The sequence below is a fragment of the Crinia signifera genome, chromosome 1, assembly GCF_055691185.1.
Source record: "Crinia signifera chromosome 1, ASM5569118v1, whole genome shotgun sequence".
In the NCBI taxonomy this organism is placed as follows: Eukaryota; Metazoa; Chordata; class Amphibia; order Anura; family Myobatrachidae; genus Crinia; species Crinia signifera.
In genome coordinates this window covers 201,088,537-201,112,711 of record NC_139217.1, presented here as the reverse complement: position 1 = coordinate 201,112,711, position 24,175 = coordinate 201,088,537, and the positions used below count along the sequence as shown (strand labels likewise).

General features: G+C 45.5%; 1 protein-coding gene and 1 pseudogene across 1 annotated transcript in view; one reads left to right on the top strand and one right to left on the bottom strand.

Annotated features, from left to right (window-relative positions):
• The window catches only part of LOC146067235 (la-related protein 6-like), a 50,636-nt gene that overhangs the window by 5,314 nt on the left and 21,147 nt on the right, over positions 1 to 24,175 (bottom strand). The window contains exon 2 of the mRNA XM_083179167.1: positions 9,519 to 9,682. Coding sequence (XP_083035293.1) covers positions 9,519 to 9,682 — 164 coding nt within the window. The remainder of the gene's footprint in view (positions 1 to 9,518; positions 9,683 to 24,175) is intronic.
• On the top strand, positions 4,742 to 4,880 carry LOC146045313 (U2 spliceosomal RNA; annotated as a pseudogene).

Sequence of the window (24,175 nt, the reverse complement as noted above, 5' to 3'; positions counted from 1 at the left end):
TAATACTACAGGCATTAGCAGGAACCCCGGCGACAGTACAAAGGCAGTCATTTCATTAGCCCCTTTAAATTGTCTGTTTTAGAGCGTCCAATTGAAAACTTACTGCTTCCACCACCCACACAACAACGCAGACTTTACAGCACTTCAGGTGAAAGTGTGGAGATAGCACATTAGAAATCTACAGTAACACATTTGCCATTTGCATTAAGATTAACAAAGATAGGTCTCCGAGTCATTCGTAGTTTTGTGACAGACTCAGGGGTGCCCCCCAGCTTCTGGAGCCCGTAGGCAGCTGCCTAAAGCTGCTTACTGGTAGAGCCAGCACTACCTCTTTGCTGTGCTGAAACGGTTCAATATTTTTATGAGACTATTGGTTGCAAGATTGCTGCTAATACTAGTGTTGGAAGTTAGATAATTGTCTAATCCAAACAGGTATGTTACGATTAACACTAAAATGATCATCATAAAAACATAATTTTTATAAGACTTATGCAGGTTTTGGGGCTTTTTCAAATGAATACAGCTATATTGATGGGTTAAGGTTAGAGTGCTTTTACACATCTAGGCCCTTATTCTGGTTCACTCGCAAAGAAAAATTCCTTCTCAAAAGGACAAAACCATGTGCACTGCAGGGGGGCAGATGTAACTTGTGTAGAGAGAATTATATTTGGGTGGGGTTTTACTTCAAAGTGAGATCTATATAGAAGTGTAAAAATACAGCAGCCAGTATTTACTCAGCATAGAAACAAAATAACTCACATCTAAATCTCTCTGCACATGTTACATCTGCCCCACCTGCAGTGCACATGGTATTGTCCATTTGAGAAGGAATTTGCCTTTGCGAGTGAACCAGAATAATGGCCCTAAAGTAGCAGGTAGGGAACTAAAAAATACATTTATATGCAGGAGTGCGTGTATTTGGGCCGGTAATGCCTGTCATCCTGTACTCCACTGGAAGGCCTTTAAGTGTTGAGTTATTTCCATTTAAAACCTACATGTGTGTCAGTTCCAGTCACAATAAATCTTTCAACATGCCGACCAATTGTTTTTGTTCATACAGCTTTACTCTCGCCCTTCCACAACAGTGTTTCCACTAATATGTAATCCATATATGGTAGGCCTGGAAAAGCTGCAGCATATTTTGGATACCTCCTACCTCTCCACTCCTGTTCTGTGTATAATGCTAAGACAGGCTTTGCTGGAGTTTTTGAAAGGAGAAAGAGAACCAAGGCGCCCCCAAAACCAATGTGGAACATTTGGCTTTATAAACAGGCCCCCTCCCTAGTGCTGATACTGTACCACTGCCACCAGTATAATAGTAATACTATATAAAGATACAGATCAACAGAAACTACATGTATTGAAGTGGTCAGTCTTTCTTGAAGCTTAATCCATTTGGGACACTGTGGGGTAAATGTATGATGGGAGTTCTATTAAAGATGGGATGTTGCCCATAGCAACCATAGCATGGTCTTATTGAGTACCTTAATCTAGAAGATAATAGATATAATCTTATTGGTTTCTATAGGCAGCATACCATCATCAATAGAACTCTCATCTAGAAAATTTACCTGTGTGATATTCTGGAAATATGGTTGTATGGTTGGATTATGGTATGCATATTTTGCCATCAAAGATTAGCCAGCTGCACACCCTCCTTTTGGGAACACTTAAAAACATGCTTAAGAAATCAATTAGGATAAACAGAGTTGCTGCTTTGAAGAAACATAGGCCATTGAAACATTGCCCCCCCAGCACTGTTGGTTCAAAGCTCAGAAGGCTTGTAGCAATTGGAGGGCCCAATGTATTTAATGCTGGATAGCTGGTATGTTTTATGCATTGGCGGATTTATAAAGGCATGCAAGGGTAAGATGTGTGGTGCACACGAGCCTCTGGGTCCGGGGGAGCGTCACACACATACCCTGCAGAGTCTACTGCCCCATTTGTGAGGAGGGGACCCAATTGGAGCCTGCACATGGCTCCCTCCTCTGTTGAAGTGCCTCTGGTGTTAGAATTACTACAGTATGTAGAGTTCACCCGACTGCACCATCCGAGCATAGTTCAGCATATTTAGGACCAGATGTATCAGTCTTCAACAGTTATAAAATGGAGAGTGATAAAGAACCAGCCAATCAACACTTAACTGTCTTTTTCAAACCCAGCCAGTTGGTCAGTTCTTTATCACACTTTATTACTATTTGAAGCTTGATACATCTGGTCCTTAGACTCTTACCATAGAGCATGGTTTTTTTTTTCATTCTCTATGGCAGGGATGGGGAACCTTCAGCCCTCCAGATGTTGTTAAACTACACATCCCAGAATGTCCTGCAACAGTTTTAGCATTGCCAAATAGCAAAACTGTACCAGGGCATGCTGGGATCGGGTGTGTAGTTCAACAACAGCTGGAGGGCTGAAGGTTCCCTATGCCTGCCAGAGAATAAAAAAAAAAAAAAAAACTGACATTGTTGGAGGCCTTTATTTCAGGCGTTGTGTAGCTCTGGTACACTGCCTTTTATTCCATGTCCATTGATACCATAGACATTGATAACAGGGGAGGATTTAGGAATCAGAGCACGCCTATGCACACCAGTAATGGCCACCCACCTTTGGTTTTCAATGTCCTCATTATGTATTATAAAAAAAAAAAAAAAAGATATGACCTACAGTATAACATTTTAATTTAATTATGTATACATATTACAGTACTTAGTGGAAATACTCATTTACACTCCTCTCAGGGTGGGGTATGGTACAGTTGAGTTACTGGTAAATTTCAGATGGACAATACTGAGCCAGGTGCTGCCTCCAGTGAGTGTCACCCCTATTCATTTACCAAATGGGAAAGTCACCACTGCCAGTATTCCAGATTGATTCTGCCGCAGCTCCATTTTGTCAACTGAAGTGAAAGTTTCAGCTACTATCTTGGCTCTTAGATTTATAAAAGTTATAGCAGAGATTGTTCATACAGATTAAACCGGATTCATGCCAAGTCCACTGATAACATCATACATAAGCCAATTATTAGTTTCATTGCTCTGCTTCCAGCAAATAAATTGTAGAGTTATTAGGTACCTAATGAGGCTTCTGGTACTGTTTGTTCTGGCACCTCCTATGGATACTGTGATATAATCATATATTTTTTAAGTATTCCTTGAAGACACTCTTCAAGTTGTTTTACTGGTCCCAGATATTGCAAGAACTTCAGGGACTTATTAGCAAACAACTTATCACCCAGTTTTATGGACTGAGATATTTTAGGTTTGCATTTTATCTTGGTCTTTATACTATACTGGGTAAGGAGACACTATACTATATGCGCATAGGTCTCTTGTATGTATATGTACAGCAGGCATTCCCAACCACGGTTCTCAAGGCACACCAACAGTGCAGGTTTTAGTGATATCCAGGCCTGAGCACAGGTGACTTATTTAGTACCCGAGTGATTCTGAATAAACCATTTGTGCTGAAGCCTGGATATCACGAAAACCTGCACGGTTTGTGTGCCTTGAGGACTGTGATTGGGAATGCCTGATGTACAGTATGCTCATCTAATGATTTAGAATCGCAGTTCCCAACCCTGGTCCTCAAGTACCCGCAACAGTGCACATTTTCCAGGTCTCCACACAGAATCACAGGTGAAATAATTAGCTACACCTCTGGATATTTAAAATGTGTCAGTGAGTAATGAGAGCAGGTGACCTGGAAAACGTGCACTGCTGGGGGGTATTTGAGGACCAGGGTTGGGAACCACTGCTTTAGCATAAGATAAAAATAAAATTAAGTGTTCATGAGATATTCATTCACTTGCGCTCACTCTGTTGTGCTCTTTAAGTTTCTAAGTCTATGGCAGGGCTCTGATGTGATGGGTAGAGGTTAAACTCTGTAGGATCAAATTCCAGACCTCAGTGTCAATCCCTGAGCTGTGCCTGTTTGCACAATAAGTGACTACAGCAAAGTCACAATTGTTTATGTTAGCTAAGGTATGTATGTATATTGTTAGTTAGACAGGGGGTGGCTGGCATGGGGCCAAAAATTGGGGATTGGAGTGCTTGGTTAATAATATCCCTTTCACACTGCAAATGCCAGATCACACCCAGGATTTGGACATGGGAGGGAGGGACCCGGCATTTGCAGTTATTTTGGCAACCCCAGCGACCCAGCTTATTGTCGGGTCACTGACGTCAGACGAGGGCCAGAAGGAGCAGAGCATCATCGGTGGTGGTGTGGGGGGGATGCAGCGATTGGACCCAACGCTGTCTCCAAGCATTGCCATCTCCATTGTGTGAAGGGGACCCAGGTCGTTCAACCCGGGTTACCCGTTAACACTGCACAGCAACCCAGGGTTGAAATGATGAGTTCCTCAACCCAGGAAATGTGTCTGTGGTGCTCTAACACTGCAGAAAACCCGGGTTAACACGGCAAAAACCAGAGTTGATTTGGTGGTCTGAAAGGGGTATAATATTGTGGAACAGGAGATACTTTTTTATATACTGGAGGGAAGGATTTCTGTGCTACAATTTGATAGTATTTGGGCTCTCTCTAATCTTACTATTTGATTCAACACAGGGCCGGATTATAATGGGGGCACAAGGGGTCATTTTTAATCATAGGCAGCACTGGGACTGTGAGGTCTCCTACACAGTAAGGTGCAGAGCATATAAATATAAATAGATACGTGGTTACCGGCACTCCAAGATACACATGACAACTGCCTGGGTGCTGCACTCAGAGAAATGGTTCTATCGCTTCTCGGCCGTTTGGCTAAGATCAAGTGTAGTATCTGTTCTTATCAGTTGGGTCTGGACCGCCCCCCTGGCAGAGAATAGAGAAAAGCTGAACCAAACCACCTTGCTACTGAGCTGAGGCTTAGAGTACCTCATGTTCTGGGCGGGTGTAAGGTCTGGCTGAGTATCTACGCCCTGCCGTAGGGGCGGGGGGGGGACAGACTCTCCTACTGGTAGGGAGGGGAGAAGCATCAGGCCTAGTAGATGGGGCTCTTGTTCGGGGGTCTATAGCCTCTGAGGGAGAGTCATTTGAAAAGCCCGGTCTAGTATCCAATCCCAGGAAGACGGGAAAAGCTGGGGTCGAGTAGATTGCTCTCTGGTCCGGGGGAAACATGTCCCCCCCCCAGCCAGGGAGACAGTGAAAAGCCCAGCCCAGTACTCAGTGGCGTAACTAGGCATAGGCAGCCCCAGCGGTCGCGGGGGGGAGCCGGCGCCACTGGGGCGCAGCAGGGTCACGGCTCTCTCGGAGTTCTGTGCAAGCTGCTGGGAGGAAGCTGAGGATGTACTGCTGAGCTACCTGTAGGTGGCGCTGCAGCGCAGAGCTCTTCGGCACTCAGGAAGCTCTTCTCTCTGTGTCTACACCATGGGGCTGCCTGACGGAGATTAACCTGCCTGGAATGGACAACTGACAGGCTGACTCTCCAGGTCTGTGTCTGTGTCTGTGTCCCTTGTTGTGGGTGCCTGCCGCAGGGGCATGGCAGGGGGTGAAGAGTGTGGGCACCATAATGTATGCTGGTGGCCCAATGAGCACTATGATGTACTGGTAGCTGCAGTGGGAAGGGGGTGGGCTGGGTATGTGTGGAAACTGGGTGCCCTCCATTGCATGTGGGGGTTATTTGTTTTAGTATTGGTGTTTGTAAGTATGCTGTGTGTATGTATTCTATGTACAGTATGTGTGTGTGTATGTATGTATGTATAATGTATGTATACTTTGTTTAAATGCTATATGTGTGCGTGTGTGTGTGTATGTACTTTGTGTATAATATGTGTGTCTATAGCTTGTGTATGTTTATAAATATGCTGTGTGTGTGTGTGTGTGTGTGTGTGTGTGTGTGTGTATGGTATCTGTGCCTGTATGCCATGTGTGTGTGCGTGTATGTCCTTTGTGTCTATGGTATGTGTGTGTGTGTGTATGGCATGTGTGCTTGTATCATGTCCTGTGTGTGTGTGTGTGTGTATGTATGTTATGTGCACGTGTATGTCCTGTGTGTCTGTACGGTATGTGCGTGTGTATGTCCTGTGTGTCTGTACGGTATGTGCGCGTGTATGTCCTGTGTGTCTGTACGGTATGTGTACATGTATGTCCTGTGTGTCTGTATGTTATGTGTGCTTGTATGTCCTGTGTATGTGTGAGTGTATGTCCTGTGTGTCTGTATGGTATGTGTGCGTGTATGGTAGGATTCAGTATTGAATCCCGGTGGTCGGGATCCCGGCGTCGGGATTCTGAACGCCGGGATCCCGACCGCCGGGATATTATCTGCATCCCGTATGGTATGTGCACATGTGTGTCCTGTGTGTGTGTGTGTATGGTATGTGTGCATGTATGTACGGTATGTGTGCCATTACTGTATGTGTCCATGCATGTCCTGTGTGTATATGTATGTATGGTATGTGCGTGTATGTGATGCATGTCTGTATGGTATGTGTGCATGTAAGTCCTGTGTGTCTGTATGGTATGTGTGCGTGTATGGTATGTGCACATGTATGTCCTGTGTGTGTGTATGGTATGTGTGCATGCATGTCCTGTGTGTATGTATGTATGGTATGTGCGTGTATGTGATGCATGTCTGTATGGTATGTGTGCATGTAAGTCCTGTGTGTCTGTATGGTATGTGTGCGCGTATATCCTGTATGTATTAGAAACATTTCTGGGTAACGCAGGATCTCTCGACAATAAAATATAACACACACACACACACACACATACATACATACATACATACATACATACATACATACATACATACATAGTAGATAGACCTGGGGCTTTTGGTAGGGCCCCATTAAATTCTTTCAAAATCTTCTTAAACCCGTGGAGTGCCGCCTCATTCCTAGGGGCCCTACCAAAAGCCCCAGGTCTATCTACTACATAACCCTGTGGAGGAAGGCACCGCGGTATCTACCCATTATATATATTGCCCGGTGCATTCCGTAATTACCCCTCCAGTGAGGTGGGGAGTATATAACGTGATGTAGGCGGCGGCACTCCCAGACTGGGAAATAAAGTACAACAAATGCCCAGCTTGTGGTCAACGTTTCAGTGCCCGTGCACTTTTATCAAGATCAGCAGAATGCCACCGCCTACATCACGTTATAATATATATATATATATATACACACATATACACACATATATATACATATATACACACACACACACACACACACACACACACACACACACATATACATACATACACCTCAGGGCCCCTCTGTTTTAAGTACACCAGGCCCTCCAGGACCTTAATTCAGCTCTGAAGGGGGTATCTTCTTTGTGGATTGGCACTCACCCTAAAGGCCCATACACACTGGGCATTTTTGCCCAGTGTGTATGGATAGCGATGTGTAAGGGTCATTATGGTGTGTGGTATAATATGTGATAGACATTACAGTGTGTGGAATATTGTCTAATAAGCATTGCCACACACCCTTTTGGAATGGGCACGCTATAGGTTCTTCATAGATTCTTATTGTTTTTCTTTAATTTGGGGGGAGGGGGGGGGGGGGACTATTTTTATTGAGAGCCGATTTGCTGAGAAACTGTCCTGTTTCTTTTACCAAAAAATGTAAGGAAGGAGGGGGCGCCAGAATTTTTTTGGCAGGGGGGAGCAAAATTTCTAGTTACGCCACTGCCAGTACTCAATCCCTGGGAGAGGTGAAACGTCGGGACTGAGTAGGTGTTTTCTTCTCCTTCAGTTGGTCTATTCAGCCGCTGCGGGGGAGACTCATCGAAAAGCCCGGTGGAGTATCCATTCCCATGCCGGGGGGCCAGAAAGGGCCCGCTGGTGAGGCGGGAAACACTTGGTCGGACGCTGATCGGTCGGCTGCTTGGAGTCCGAGGCTGCACTGTGCCCCCGGGGAAACTCGGGGGTGCCGAACATGCACGGGTGATCCCAAAATCACCTCGCACTAGTAAGCACTAGCACTGCGCACTTCCCTCTAGGTTAGCACTTCACGTCCTTACCTCGTCCTTTAGGATGGGGTAGGACAATTTTTCACACCCCCACCCCGGCCTTCTGGCTGGGGTCCTCTTTATTATTTATTTCTCTTCTTCTTCACGTTCGTGCACTTTTCACGTTTTCTGTTTTCTTTAGTTTGTCACGTTTTTTGGGGTAGTGTGGTCGACCCTTACGGGCCTTCCATTTCCCCAATGTGCCGAAGCCCTCGCCTCTTGGGGAGAGCTTCGGTCCCCTCGAGGATGACATTAGCCGTAAGGTGGAGGGAAGTCTAATGTGGGTCTCTCCAAACCTTCTGGTGCGGAGGACCCACTGTCCTAACCCTTCCGGGGGTTGAGGAATGAGGATCTCTCTAAGCTTCGGCGAAGAGGACCCACCGTTACCCATTTTCCCCTCTTCGGCCTTATGGCTGAGAGGAGTTAGGGGAAAAACGGGGCCCTTCTCCTTCGGGAGAAAGCCCACTTCGATCGCACGGCCCCCTTTGCACGTGTTTAGGCACTATCTCTATCTATATATATATATATATATATATATATATATATATATATATATATATATATATATATATATAACCCATTTACCCAGTTTATACTGCCTTTACTCTGTGTTTTGACAGTAATATTCTGCCATGCAGTTTGCAGACAGGTATGACAAGTGCAAGGGGGCCCCCCTGTCTAAAGTGCCCCGAACATACAGTATTTAATTTGCAATATCCTGCCCACAAGATAGGAACTTTCCTTTATGTTGGATATTGTTGTAATACAAGTTTTTAATGTGTCCAAGTACATACCTGGTGTAACGGATTGGAGTTTTAGGGGGCTGATGCATCAAAGCTTGGATAAAGTACCAACCAATCAATGTCTGTCAATTTTCTATCACAGCCTGTACAATAGCAGTTAAAAATTGATTGAAGGTACTTTAGCTGCATTTCCATTCACCATGAATAGTTGGAAATTGATTGGTGGCCACCTCAGATTGATACAATTTTTTGCGTTATAGGTTTACGGTTTATTTAATAAATATTTTATAACATTATTTGTGCATGTACCTCAGCCTATGGTACTAATCATATAAATTAGCGCAGTGCTTCCATTCCATTCCACTGCTCCTAGGGCTCCTGGGACAGAATCAATTAACACCCGGAATAGGGGACAGGAGGGTTCCTATCTGGAACAGCGCAGCAAAGAACGATGCACCCACCACTGTTGGTGGACTGTGAAAAAAGGTCTCACCATGGTAACTCCAACTTGGATGAACATATGCCTCTGCCTGATCTACCACTGTTCAAATGAATGACTTAAAAGGAGATGACATTTGCCAGAGAGCATCAGTAGAATCCAGAAAGTAATGGATTATTTATATTCAGTTATTTACATTCGTTATAATACAAAATTATTATTAAAGCTAAATAAAGCACAATGCAGTAGTTTATTATGTGCATTTTTATTTTTAGGAAGCTATGAAACCTTCATTTAAAAAGTTCTACTGAAGGTAAAAGAAATAATAATTAATAAATCATTTTTTTTTTTTTAAAGATCCTTTTTATTTATGTTAGTACCTGTCTGAGCAGTCTAGTGAATCATTTTGAAGCTCCTGGTTCCCGTGTTGATGGATTAGGCTGGAATTAAATGAACGTGGTCGCACATCAATTGGGAGACTACAGATGTTGTTTGGAGATCTTGGAAATCTGTAACCAGGAGAAGCCATGGCTCTTACAGGAGGCTGAAAACAGAAAAATGAATATATACAATGAAATCTACATATTAGCCAAAACTAAAAAAAATATTTTTTTTTTTTTTTTTTTACCTAGACCTGGGGGAGCCAACTCCAGTCCTCGAGACCTGCCAACTGTTAAGGATTTAAAGTGAAGTAATTAGCTCCACCTGTGGATCTTTTAAAATGTGTCAGTGTGTAATGAGTGCACCTTTGCAGCAGCTAGGTTGTCTGGAAAATGTGAACTGTTGGTAGGAGGAGTTGGCTACCACTGACCTAGACAATCTGATTTGCGGTTCTGTTCCCCGCAGCTAATATGTTTAGGATGGTATGCAATCATTAGATCTACAATGTCTAGTTCAACGGTCAAAAAAACGGTCGACAACTATTGGTATACATTAAAAGGTCAATATGGTCAGAAGGTCAACATGAGTTTTATATTATTTTTTGGAGCCGATAGGCGATATTTCTTACCAATATACTACGGTGTTTTGGGAGAATATAATAGTGTGCCGAGCGCAACGAGGCACCATGCCCTAAGCATGCCAGGGGACGAGGTACACTTTGACAGTGTCCATACTGACCTGTGTAGACATAGACACACAAAAAAAACCATGAAAAACTAATGCTGACCTTTTCATGTCGACCTTTTGACCCTGTCAACCATAGTGGTTGACCTTTAGACTGTAAACCAAGACATTGTAGATTTAACATACCATAACCATTTAGGATTGAGCCGACAATATAGCACTAAGCAAGTGTATTGAATTTATTTTATTTTGCATTTTTTATTACATACAACAGTGGTCTCCAACCTTTTTTGGGTCGGGAGCTACTCGCGACAAAATAAACCACCCCGAAGAGCTACTAAAGTAAAAAAAAATTAAAAATCTGCATAATATCCCAAAAAATGCCCTTTACCCATAATGCCACAAACTGTAATGCCCCTGACACATTATGCCACACACTGCAATGCCCCAAAACATACCTCCCAACACTGGAGGCAGAGGAGAAGAGTCATCAAATTAGAAGGTTCAGCTACTACCGTGGAACTCCTGCGAGGCTACATCCCCCATTTTTTCCACACACACACACACACACACACAATGCCCATTATACATATGCCCAACAACGTGATACTCCGTTATACAAATGCCCCACACCGTGATGCACCATTATACATATCCCACAGTGATACTCCATTATACATATGCCACACACCGTGATACTCCATTATACATATGCCACACACCGTGATGCTCCATTATACATATGCCACACACCCTGATACTCCATTATACATATGCCACACCGTGATACTCCATTATACATATGCCACACACCATGATGCCCATTTTACATATGCCCCACACCGTGATGCTCCATTATACATATGCCCCACACCGTGATGCTCCATTATACATATGCCACACCGTGATGCACCATTATACATATGCCACACCGTGATGCACCATTATACATATGCCACACACCGTGATGCACCATTATACATATGCCACACACCGTGATGCACCATTATACATATGCCACACACCGTGATGCACCATTATGCTTATGACCCACAACGTGAAGCTCCTTTATACATATGCCCCACACCTTGATGCTCATTAAACATGTGCCACACAAATGATGCCCATTACACATATTGCACACAATGTCCCACAGTAAGGCTTCTAATAAAAAAATGTAAATTACCTGCTTGCTGTCAGGGGTTCATTTTTGTTGCCAGGGGTTAATGCTCATTGACAAGGGGGTCACTGCTTGCCCCCTCCACTATGCCCGTCTTCACATGGGCATAATAAATTAATCATTGCTGCTGGCTGCTGGTGCGTTCGGAGCTCAGCTCCATCATCACCCTGCTGGCAATTGCCGTTCTTCCCCCCCACAGCCCCACACCATGCTAGAAGTCATATTTGACTTCTAGCCTATGACTGGGAACAACACAGAGCTGCGCTGCTGCAGCGTTACCCGGAAGTGCCGGGAGCGCTTAGCGCGGTGCTCCCTGTCAGACGCTAGAGGTCAATTATGACTTCTAGCGCCTGTGTGCTGTCTCCTCTGGTCCCCGCGGACTACAGCGGGGCAAGGCGATGGCTATAGCGGCGGCTATAGCGCCGCAAGCCAGCGGACACATCGGGCGGGCGGGCGGACCGGGCAGGGCAGACAGCAGTGGTCGAGCCACCCGTTTCGCTCAGGCGAGCTACCGGTAGCTCGCGAGCGACGGGTTGGCGACCACTGACATACAGTATATCTACCAAGTTACTATTTTACGTCTGGCACCATTTTTATTCTTTTTCTATTACATGCTGTATATATATTTGGTACTTATGTATTATCACAGCGCCCGATTTTTCCATCGGGTCGGAAAAATCGCGTCGATCGCATGCGACCAAATCGCACATGCGATGGATGCGATTTTTCCATAGGAATCAATGTTAAATGGTTCCAAATGTTCCCCGACACCCCATTTCACATTACGGGTAATGTTAAATGCCCCCCAGCCCCCCCCCCCCCCATTAGGTGTATGCCCCCTCATTATTAACGCCACCCCACCATCAACGTCAACCCGAAGCGTGACGAGCGCAGCGGTACGCGTCCTCCGACCTTTTCATACCCCCACTATCCACGTCGGCGTGGAGTTGATTTTATATAGTGTGGCAAGCGCAGCGAGCCCGAAGCGTGGCGAGCGCAGCGAGGGGACGCGGAATACGTGCCCGAAGCGTGGCGAGCCCGGCGAGGGGACGCGGATTACTTAACATGTATTTCGTGTGCGCTCGCCACGCTTCGGGCTGGTATTCCTCGTCCGCTCGCCACACTATATAAAATCAACTCCACGCCGACGTGTATAGTGGGGGTATGAAAAGATTGGAGGACGCGTACCGCCGCCGCTCGCCACGCTTGGGGTTGGCGTTTATGGTGGGGTGGCATTGACAATGCGGGGGCATTTGGGTTAATACACCTAATGGGGGGAGGCCTGGGGGGCATTTAACAGTGCCCCTAAAGTGAAATCGGGTGTCAGGGACCATTTGGAACCATTTAACATTGATTCCTATGGGGAAATCGCGTCGATCGCATCGCATGCACGATTTGGTCGCATGCGATGCGATAGACGCGATTTTTCCGCAAAAATCGCGTCCATCGCATATGATTGTATGCCTTAAGTTAAGGCATACAATCAATCCAACCGGGCGCCGTGATAATACATAAGTACCATATATTTTTTCATCTGTATTCAAGGTTGCTTTTCCATTGTAAAATTGACACATCTGCATTTTACCAAATGAATCACCTCTCTTCCCAAAAAAATAAAAATCTTTAAAAAAGGTACATTATGCTACATTGTAGACAGTACAGTTTATGGATATTATTCTACAAGCAGAAACTGAAAATGTGGGACACAAGCCAACTCAGAACATGCTGCAATAATAACAGCTACTTCTATTGTGATAGGAATGTCTTCAGTGAAGCTCTAGTCCAGGGATTGTAAACCTTCGGCCCTCCAGCTGTGTTTTTTACTATACATCCCAGCATGCCCTGCTACATCTCTGCTATTTGGCCATGCTAAAACGGCTGCAGGGCATGCTGGGATGTGTAGTTCAACAAGAGCTATTTGGACATGGCATAGAAGGTATTATTTGGCTGGAAAACTGAAAAACTGAAGGGTCCCCTTACAAACTTTCCATTTTCTATGCACTGAGGTTAGATAGGAGTTATATATTAAAGATGGATGTTGCCCATAACAACCAATCAGATTCTACATCTAATTTATCTAGCACCTTCTAGACGATAATAGATAGAATCTTATTAGTTGCTATAGGCAACACCCCATCTTAGTAAATTTACCCCAGTGTCTTATTTTGTCTGGTCTAATAAGAAATGCATGGATCCAAGCAGATCTATCTAGGAGTCTGTGATCCCCAATCATACATAGGGTGTTTGTAATACCAGAAAAGTAGGAATTGGTAGTACTTCAAGTAGAATAAGGCCAGTAATGCCCCTGGTTCTTTTCAGTTATTTAAGAAACATAAAAGGATTACTTACATCAAAATAGATTTTATTATTTAAGGCATTGTTCATGATTCTGGAGACCACTACATTATAGTCCAGGATCGATTTTTACCTAATTAGCTGTAAACCAGTTACTGTGGGCAACAAAGATTTGCTAAAGATTAAAAAAAAAAAAATAGAAACAGACTATATTGACCTAAATTCTAAGAATCCTAATTGGAAAAGTTTAATTTCATTTGCCAGAGGTAGATTTGGTTATGCAAATAGTTTTACATTTGAGGTATCCTAAATGGTATTAAATTGTGCAGCCAATAGAACATAAAAATAAGAGGAAAAGGAAAAATCCACATATCTACACAAGTATCATTGAACGAGCTTTAACTACGGTAATCGTCTTCAGATTTTGCACACTACAGTTCCTTATAATCTTAAGGGACAATCTGAGTTCGAAGATGGGTTTAATCGGACGAGCCCTTAAGGGTGCTGTCATAAGGGTCCATGCTATTTCTGTTTTTTTCCCCATGCATTTTGATATGTCGTTGGAAAGCTTATGACTTTCTGAATACAACACAATAAAACAGACTCCCTTACGTGGACCCTTAAAAGGCCTATAAAAGGGTCCATTAAATGAAAAACATTTTACCTTTACAAAACTTTTGACAAACTGAAATTAATAAGCGACTCATCGGCAGAGTGGTCTGTGAATCCGACATTGTAGATATCTTTGTGATATCCATGTGATATAGATCCCCAGTCAGTAATACCCCATTCAGACAGAAAAGTCTGAAAATCCTGGCAAATACACTACATATTTGAAATGCCGTGTCATTTTGCCGGGAGCAGCCTGAAGAATAAATTACCGGGTTGAAAACTTCTACCCGGTAATTTGCTGAATAACACGGGTATTGCTTCTGTGTGAAAGGGTCAACACGGGTCATAAATCCTGTGTCCTCGACCCTGGTCAATTCCAGGGTCAGAGACACGGGTGTTCCCTTTCACACAGAAAAAGGACTCGTGTATTTAATGAAATTCCCGTGTGGAACTGCTTCACCCGGGTATTTCTTTTTTTGTGTGAAAGGGGTATTATTTTTTTTCTTTTCATTGTTTGCTTATTCATTGAGGGTTCTCCTGCTCTGCTGTGGTTATCAAGGGTAGGTAGATAGTTGGAGACTTGTTCTGGCTGCTGCAGAAGATTCTGCCCTGTTGTGGTTGGGAAGGTGGATAGCTGTAGACCTGCTCTGGCTGCTGTAGCACCTTCTGTCCAGCTGTGGTTGGGGGTTGTGGTATGGGACTCCGACAGTCATTATACCGACGTCGGGATCCCGACTGGCCAGACTCAGACAGCATGGCGAGTGCAAAAAAGCCCCTTGCGGGCTCGCTGCGCTTGCCACACTGCGGGCACGGTGGCTCGCTACGCGAGCCACCTATTCTATTCTCCCTCTATGGGGGTCTTGGACCCCCACGAGGGAAAATAGCGGGTGGCCGTCGGGCACCCGGCTGTCAGCATTTTGACAGTCGGGATCCCGACGTCGGGTAAATGATTGTTGGGATCTCGACTGTCGGGAACCCGTCCGGCACCCGTGGTTGGGAAGGTGGATAGTTGGAGACCTGCTCTGGCTGATGCAGCAGCTTTTGCCCTGCTGTGGTTGGGAAGGGTAGGTGGAACAATAATTGCATTACATTTTCACCGGTCAATCGGATGGGCCTTAACACTAGTGTTGTATTAGCAAGAGATTAAGTGGCTATGTGGAGAACGTCTCCCAAATTGAGTGACAATTTGAGGATGTCTAACATGATGAATATCTCTGTACATCAAAAAACAAGAATGTGGAAATAATTTTAAAAAATTGTTCTAATTGACTGTCAACTTAGCATTTGAAAAACAGAAATTTTTTAGGAAAGTTTTGCATCAAAATTTTAACATGAAAACAGTTTGCAACAAAATGGTTCCAAGATTTCTAACTACCAAGCAGGAAGAAAATTGAATGACAAAATTTGTACAGACATTTTTAGAACAAATTCAAACGGATTTGTACTGTACATAAATGTTTAGCGGTGATAAAATGTGGACCTTTCAGTACAATCCTGAGACAGAATACCAGATCATGCACTGTAAATACACCACCATCACCAAGAATAAAGAAAACATGTCCAAGCAAATCAGAATTTAAACGCATGTTAATAGTTTTGTTTGATATCAATGGTGTTGTTTTGTCAGACTGTGGGCAATAGTGAATCAAAATGAATATTACAAATGTTCTAATAACCTGCAAGAAATTATCAAAAGAAAGGAGAGCTGTGGAAAATGGTTTCATCCTCCATCAGGAAAATGCACCAGCCCAGACAGATATCTGTGTGAAGCAGTATTTGGCCGAGAAGCAGATTGCAGTGCTAGAACACACTCCATACTCACCAGCCCTAGCACAGTGAATTATTTTTCCTTAAAGTCAGTTACTGCGGAAAAAGAAAAAAGTGATGTAGCTGTTTGAGACAGCTGACAGATACAAGATAATGAGCTACAGCACGGCTTTGACCAGTGTAAAGTAAGAATGCAGTGGTGTGTGGATGCAGAATGGCAGTACTGTACATACCAGTATATTTAATATAATTAAACAAATTATAGCATCAGCCTTGATATTAACTAGAGATGAGCAGTCCAGATTCCAAGGAAACCGAATACACCAACCCAACCACCCGCCCCCCTCCCCCGGGTTGTGGCCCTCATTCAGATCTGATCGCAGTACAAATTTGTTCTCAATATGGGCAAATCCATGTGAACTGCAGGTGGGGCAGATGTAACAGGTAGAGAGAGATATATTTGTGAGAGTTATTTTGTTTCTGTGCAGGGTAAATACTTGCTGCTTGCTTATCACTGCAGTTTCAACACACCCCACCCAAATTTAACTTTCTATGCACAGGTTATACTGTATGTGTCCCACCTGCAGTGCACATGGTTTTGCCCATTTTCAGAGCAAATTTGTACTGCAATCAGATCTGAATAAGGGCCTGTGTATCAGACAGACTGTCAGTGAGTAATCATCAGTATAGTGGGCAGAGGCTGTCAATCAGTGTAGTGTAGTGTACAGGCAGGCTGTGTCAGTCAGTGTCATATTATAATTATAAGGGGAACTTTTTCACACTCAGTACTAACAGACAGTGATACATCATTGTAGTGTACTTTAAAGAAATATATACTGTAGATATTTTTCTACTTTTTGTACATGGTTTGTGGTGTCTGGTGTACTGCACTGCACCCAAATACACCATAGTGATACTGTCAGAAGTTCTGTGTGTGATTGTTCTGCCTCAACGCAGTGTTGAAGAAGCTGCATCCTCAAAAAAAAAAAAAAAATTGACCTTGGCCTAAATTGAATGAAAACAACATTGTGAGCTGTAAAGTGGTCAACATTGTCTGGAAAGGGCTGGAAATGAATGTTAGAGGTCAATATTGTCTAGGGACAAAAAAAACTGAAAAAAAAATTACGTGATTTGGGCATTTGACCATGTCACGAACCCACCGGTCGCCTGCTCCGATACGTCAATCTGAGCAGCGCCGGCCGTGACTGGGGTTCACTCAGGACACTCGGGTCCTTTCCTTGAGGTACACTGCCACCAGCCAAAACCTGATTTTAGCGCCTGAAACTGCGCAAGGGGCGGCTTGGCTCGCCCCTGACCACACAATACAAGATAACAATGGTAACGTTTTCCAGCCTTTCTCTCCTGAGGCTAATGAGTCTTAAGAACACAGAACCAGAACTGGGAATATGTATTATTTATTCCTAGAAATACTACAGAGCTTTAAACAAAATGGTTACAAGACATTACAATGATTTTAAAAGTACACACAACGATTTTTAAATGCAAATTTCAGAAATAAAATAAAAAGGGAAAAAAGACAGAACCGTATCTTACAATCCTGAAGTGGGGGGGTTCTCCACAAGAAATCTCTCGTCGCCTACAGCCTGATTGCTAGACCCCCAGGTAGTGACATTGACTATAGGGAGAAGAGTCTTAGTTATACCTTGCAGACTCCCTCATCCCTCCCACCCTTGGGATTCCACTCTTTCCATGCTGAAGGAGTGTGGAAGGTCCCTGGCAATCTACAGTCTGCTGTTTTCAAAGTGATTGATCCTCTTTCCTTGCATAGCAGACCCACTGATAAGAGATGTGAAGGAAGGGGACAAACTCTAACCTCTTCTTCTGGACCATGGTTTATGAGGGGCTCAGATCTTATCTTACATCCTAACTCCGGAGGAGTCCACAGATGTCACACTGAGGGAATACAGGCCTCAAACTAAAACCAGGGTCACCTACAGTTTACATACAAGACATGTCCTGATTCCAATACTCACAGGAGACATAACTATTACACCAATATCAGACATACATTGATTGAACAGATAATCATAACAGGAGGCATACGTTAATTTGATCGATCACCTGATCTGATCGTTACACCTCCCCCTTTTAAAATGGCGCACAGAGGCGGTGACCCACGTCACCGTCTCATCAGTGCGCTATTAACTACATCACCTGGACAGGTAGCAGTGGTCTCTGTGCTGAGACAGACTGCCACTGATTCTGCTGAATTTGTACAAACACTTTCTTATACTTGACGTCTGTCATGGGACCACCGGACGCCATAGCCGTGGCTAGGGTGGGCAATGGGCATAGTCCCTGTCCCTCTCGCAGGAGATGGCAAACTAAAAGCACACAGGTGTCCTCGAACCCATAGTCTGTGAGCACACTGATATAGTGGGAGCTGTGTCCATCCCGGCTGATATTGACACAGCCCACCACAGCTGTGCGTCGGACTCCTGGGCACGGATTCTCCCCTGCAGCTGGCAGTTTGGCCTTACTCACTGAGATCAGTACCAGACCATTCCGCCACACCCCAAACGGCCATCCCCCTGGGACTCGTAATGTCACGAACCCACCGGTCGCCTGCTCCGATACGTCAATCTGAGCAGCTCCGGCCGTGACTGGGGTTCACTCAGGACACTCGGGTCCTTTCCTTGAGGTACACTGCCACCAGCCAAAACCTGATTTTAGCGCCTGAAACTGCGCAAGGGGCGGCTTGGCTCGCCCCTGACCACACAATACAAGATAACAATGGTAACGTTTAACTATACCACAGGTGTGGGGCATTCTCCCAGCACTATATACAGACTTAAAAAAGTCTTCCCAGCACCTCTCCTGAGCTGACTGACCCCCCCTCCCCTTCACTGGGGGGAAGGTCCACTCACTCAACACCTCACACCTCATCCTTTTGTGAGGAGATTCGCCCTCTGTGTCTGGGTGTGTGAATTGTGAAGGGGGGCACATTTCTGCAAGGGGGAATACCAGCAGGTCCTTGTCCCCTGTCTTGGGAACATCCCAGCTCAGCTTTCCTGAGGTTAATATAGCTGAGTTTACCTGTGCTTCGCGGGCCCTCCCACCCTTCTGGTTACACACAGCAGCTTCCCTACTAGCCACTGGCTCTATTCCTGAAACAACCCTCTCACTGTACCCAGGGGTATCTTTCCCACTTCCCAGGTATGGGGCAGCCTGTGCAGGGTTGATTCTCAGTTCTGCGTGGAAAGCCAAGCTTTCCATGGCCGTCCAGGACACCTTCCTGAGCCTGACCTTCCCTCCCAGACCCGCAGGTTCTGTGGCTGGGGTGGTGCCACTGAGGTTCTCAGGAGAGGCATCCGTTATCCAGTGATGCTGGAAAAATGCACTCTCTGGAGGGTTCTCAGTGTCTGGAGGGAACCCCTGCTGTGTTCCTGTATCTGTGTTTGTGTGTCTACAGGAAGGAGGGGGGTTTTGGGGGAAAGCTGCAGTAAGGGACACTCTCTCCCTATCTGACAGGTCTACAGTGCACACGGGACCCACCGGGTCACTTTTTATACCTGGTACCACATTTCCCACAGTAGCGCAAGACATCACATTATCAACAGTAACATCAATATCATAACCTGGGGAGACATCCTGCAATACCTGCAAATTAGCCTGTGCATCTCCCACAACACATGGGGCCCATCCTGCTGGCTTACAATTGCACCATGGCAAACCCGCTATATCTGGATCCCATTGTCTCTGAGCAGGAATGGGGCTATCTGAGCATGTTGTCACCACTAACTTATTGGCAGGTACATGCTCTGCCTGCAACCAACTCAGATCTGTCCCATTTCTGCAGTTAGCATCCCCTGGCCCGATGTCACAACCAGACATCACTGGAGGAACAGGGTTAACTTCTAGCACAGCAACCTTAATGACATCACCAGCAGCACTCCTACCACTGGTGAGTGAGGGTGTCTCATTCCCAACTAGATTAGGGCATTCATTTAACCCCACAAACTGGCAAGGATTACCCACTATACCTGTCTCTAACTCACCCTCCACCTCTACCGAAGGTACGGCACTATCACAGATCATCCCAGGGGCTTCACACAAAATAACAACATTGCAATGTTCAGCATGGTTACATACTACCTGAGATGCATCATATGGTTCAGAAGGGTTAGCGACATTGACAGATATGTGTGGAGTTAATAAAAGTCCCACATCAGTAGTCCCACACATACTTGTGTGCATACAGTCAGAAAGTCCCATTCCTATTTCCGACATAGTCTCTTCCCTGCATACTTTCACTATGCAGCCAGCCCCTTCCGGCAACAAATCTGGAGCAACGGGTGGGAACATGCTGCTCACATCTTCCAGCAGTTTAAACTGGGCCTTGTGATGTGAGGTCTCTGGAACAGGTTCCACACCGATTGTAGCAGGCCCGGGTACCATGTCCATGAGGGAAACCCCGGTAGGCTGTGTCGTTGGTTCCGTAGCTGGTGATAGAAGCTGTTCCAGGCGATTCCTTTCAGCATCTGCCCAGCGGCACTGCTCTTTCCACCATGGAGTATCAAGCTTTTTACAATCATAAGCATATTGCTGCGCTATTTCAAAACAGTCCGTCAGGTCTCTCAGCAGCAACCAAGGAGTCGCATCGGGGCCCCAGGTTAGAAACTCGCCACGATACATGCCGAAAACATTGCGCTCATCATTTCGGGCATGGGTGAGCCGCTTGATCATCTCCCAGCGGGAATTGTTGGGGCAGGAGATACCTTGCAGCTGACATTCTGTAGTGAGTTCCTCTGGGCTCATAAGCCTAAACGGATAATCATCACCATATGGGTCAGAATACTCACTGGGCTCTTCTGGTGCTGTAGGGGATTGGTACTCTGCAGTCTCCCTGACTGCCACACATCCTACAGTCTCCCTGGTGCTAGCGGAGATGTCAGCTCTCTGAGCATCGGTGGTAGTGTCCAGGGCCAGCTCTTTACTCACAACCAAGCTGACACTCACTTGGCTTCCTCTGTCTGCTTCCAAGACAGGGAACTGTGCATGACACGGTCCGGTGAAACTCGCGTCAGCAGTGATTTGGGACCTCTGTCCCTTGTTAGGCTCCCCATGATTGATAACAGAGTCCACATCATGATCCAACACATTATTTACTTCCGCAGACAGTAAAAGTTCAGTACGAAGCCCATCTCCTGCTAACTCAGTAGCCACGGCAGATAAAGTCCCACGTAAAGGTTCGCCATCATGATGCCCTGTATCATCCTCCACTGGTTCACCAACAGCGATCAGCCCCCTGAGCCTCACCAGTTCCAAATGGTACTCACGCTCGGCCTGACGCTCTGCAGCCTCCCTGTCGACAATGGCTTTGCGCTCCGCAGCCTCTCTGTCGACAATGCCTTGGCAGAACTGCACCAGCTGCAAAGCGAATACGGGGTTCACATTCTTCAATTGCCTGCTAGCAGCTAGAAGGTCGCTCTGCAGTGTAGACTTGCTGGGTCCAGCAGAAGTGTTTGACCCTGGCGCGGAATCGTTTGTACTGTCCAGTGCTGACTGAGCCCCTGGGGTAGGATTGTCCATGGACTGGTTTCCTCCAGCAGCTAGAGTCCGATCGGCATCCACTAGTGCCTGAATCATACGTTTTCTACTCTGGCCAGACCAAGGGATATTCCTCTGCACACACACGACCGCCAGGTCATCTCTCCTCATCTGCTGGTAATCAGCCATCCGGAGTCTCACACTTGTCAAATAAAATGATAGGAAAGAAAAACAAGAGAAGGGAGGGAACAGAAATTGCATCCACTGTGTGACTTTTAAAACTATAGTAAAGCTCTGAGTTCTGATTCTGGTGATGTGGGTATTTCTCACAAAATTCTACCCACACTCACTTAAGTTCTAAAAGAGAAAAATGAATTCTCCACCCCACCGCTTGCCACCAAATGTCACGAACCCACCGGTCGCCTGCTCCGATACGTCAATCTGAGCAGCGCCGGCCGTGACTGGGGTTCACTCAGGACACTCGGGTCCTTTCCTTGAGGTACACTGCCACCAGCCAAAACCTGATTTTAGCGCCTGAAACTGCGCAAGGGGCGGCTTGGCTCGCCCCTGACCACACAATACAAGATAACAATGGTCACGTTTTCCAGCCTTTCTCTCCTGAGGCTAATGAGTCTTAAGAACACAGAACCAGAACTGGGAATATGTATTATTTATTCCTAGAAATACTACAGAGCTTTAAACAAAATGGTTACAAGACATTACAATGATTTTAAAAGTACACACAACGATTTTTAAATGCAAATTTCAGAAATAAAATAAAAAGGGAAAAAAGACAGAACCGTATCTTACAATCCTGAAGTGGGGGGGTTCTCCTCAAGAAATCTCTCGTCGCCTACAGCCTGATTGCTAGACCCCCAGGTAGTGACATTGACTATAGGGAGAAGAGTCTTAGTTATACCTTGCAGACTCCCTCATCCCTCCCACCCTTGGGATTCCACTCTTTCCATGCTGAAGGAGTGTGGAAGGTCCCTGGCAATCTACAGTCTGCTGTTTTCAAAGTGATTGATCCTCTTTCCTTGCATAGCAGACCCACTGATAAGAGATGTGAAGGAAGGGGACAAACTCTAACCTCTTCTTCTGGACCATGGTTTATGAGGGGCTCAGATCTTATCTTACATCCTAACTCCGGAGGAGTCCACAGATGTCACACTGAGGGAATACAGGCCTCAAACTAAAACCAGGGTCACCTACAGTTTACATACAAGACATGTCCTGATTCCAATACTCACAGGAGACATAACTATTACACCAATATCAGACATACATTGATTGAACAGATAATCATAACAGGAGGCATACGTTAATTTGATCGATCACCTGATCTGATCGTTACAGACCATTTAAAAAAAAAATCCAAATCCAAAGCCTTTCACCGCCGCTTGACAAATCCAAATATTCAGCCCCGATGCGCATCTCTAATATTAACCACACCGTATATATGTTTTAGTAACAGTTCCACCTTCTGAAAATTACAAATCCTACTGTATTGTACTGTAGGCATAGGTGACGATTCTGTGGGTGCTCACGGAAATTGATGAGCACCCACGGGCCCAAGTCACTCTGCTGGGTCGCCATATTAACTTGCTAATTTGCGGCTGCAGCACCCACATTGCTGGACCCGCTACCTGGGAAACAGTATACCGGGAAGAGTGTATTCTGTCCGCGAGACGTCGGCCTAGCAAAAGGAGGCCGTACCCTGGTCACCCCCTGGAAAAACGTTTGAATCTCCGGCATAAGAGCCACCTTTCTCTGAAAAAGAACAGAGAGCGGACACCTGTACCTTTAATGATCCAAGGCTGAGGCCCCCCTCTAAGCCTGCTTGCAGGAACCCTAACAAACGAGGGAGACTAAACGATCTGAAGGGGTACCCTCGCTCAGAACACCAACGGAAGTAGGACCGCCAGATGCGATGGTAGTGAGCGGCAGAAACCGGCTTCCGAGCATTTAGCATGGTAGGAATAACAGAGGCCGGGATACCCTTCTTTCTCAGTATGTCGGTCTCAATAGCCACGCCGTTAAACGAAGAGAGCCCAGGTTGTGATGCAGGAACGGACCCTCAGGTCCGCTCTGTCCGGAAGAGTCCAAGGCTCTTCTGCCAGAAGGCTCTGCAGGTCTGCGAACCAAGTTCTCCTCGGCCAGAACGGGGCAATTAGTATAGCCCGAACCCTTTCTCTTCAGTTTTTTTAAGATTCTTCCTAGAAGCGGCAATGGGGGAAATAGGTAAACAAACCCCCATGTCCAGGGGATTTCCAGTGCGTCTACTGCAAACGGTCCCTGATCCCTGGTCCTGGAGACATATAGAGGAAGTTGATGGTTCTGCCGAGATGCCATCAGGTCTATCTGTGGGACACCCCACCTTTGGACGATCTGCTGAAAAACCTCGGGATGAAGCGCCCATTCTCCTGGATGCAGTTCCTGTCTGCTGAGAAAGTCGGGTTCCCAGTTGTCGACTCCTGGGAGATAGACAGCCGAGAGTATTACATCCTGTTCTTCTGCCCAATCCTTGTCACTTCCTTCATGGCGTTTCTGCTCTTTGTCCCCCCTTGTCTGTTTATGTACGCGACGGCCGTCGCGTTGTCTGTTTGT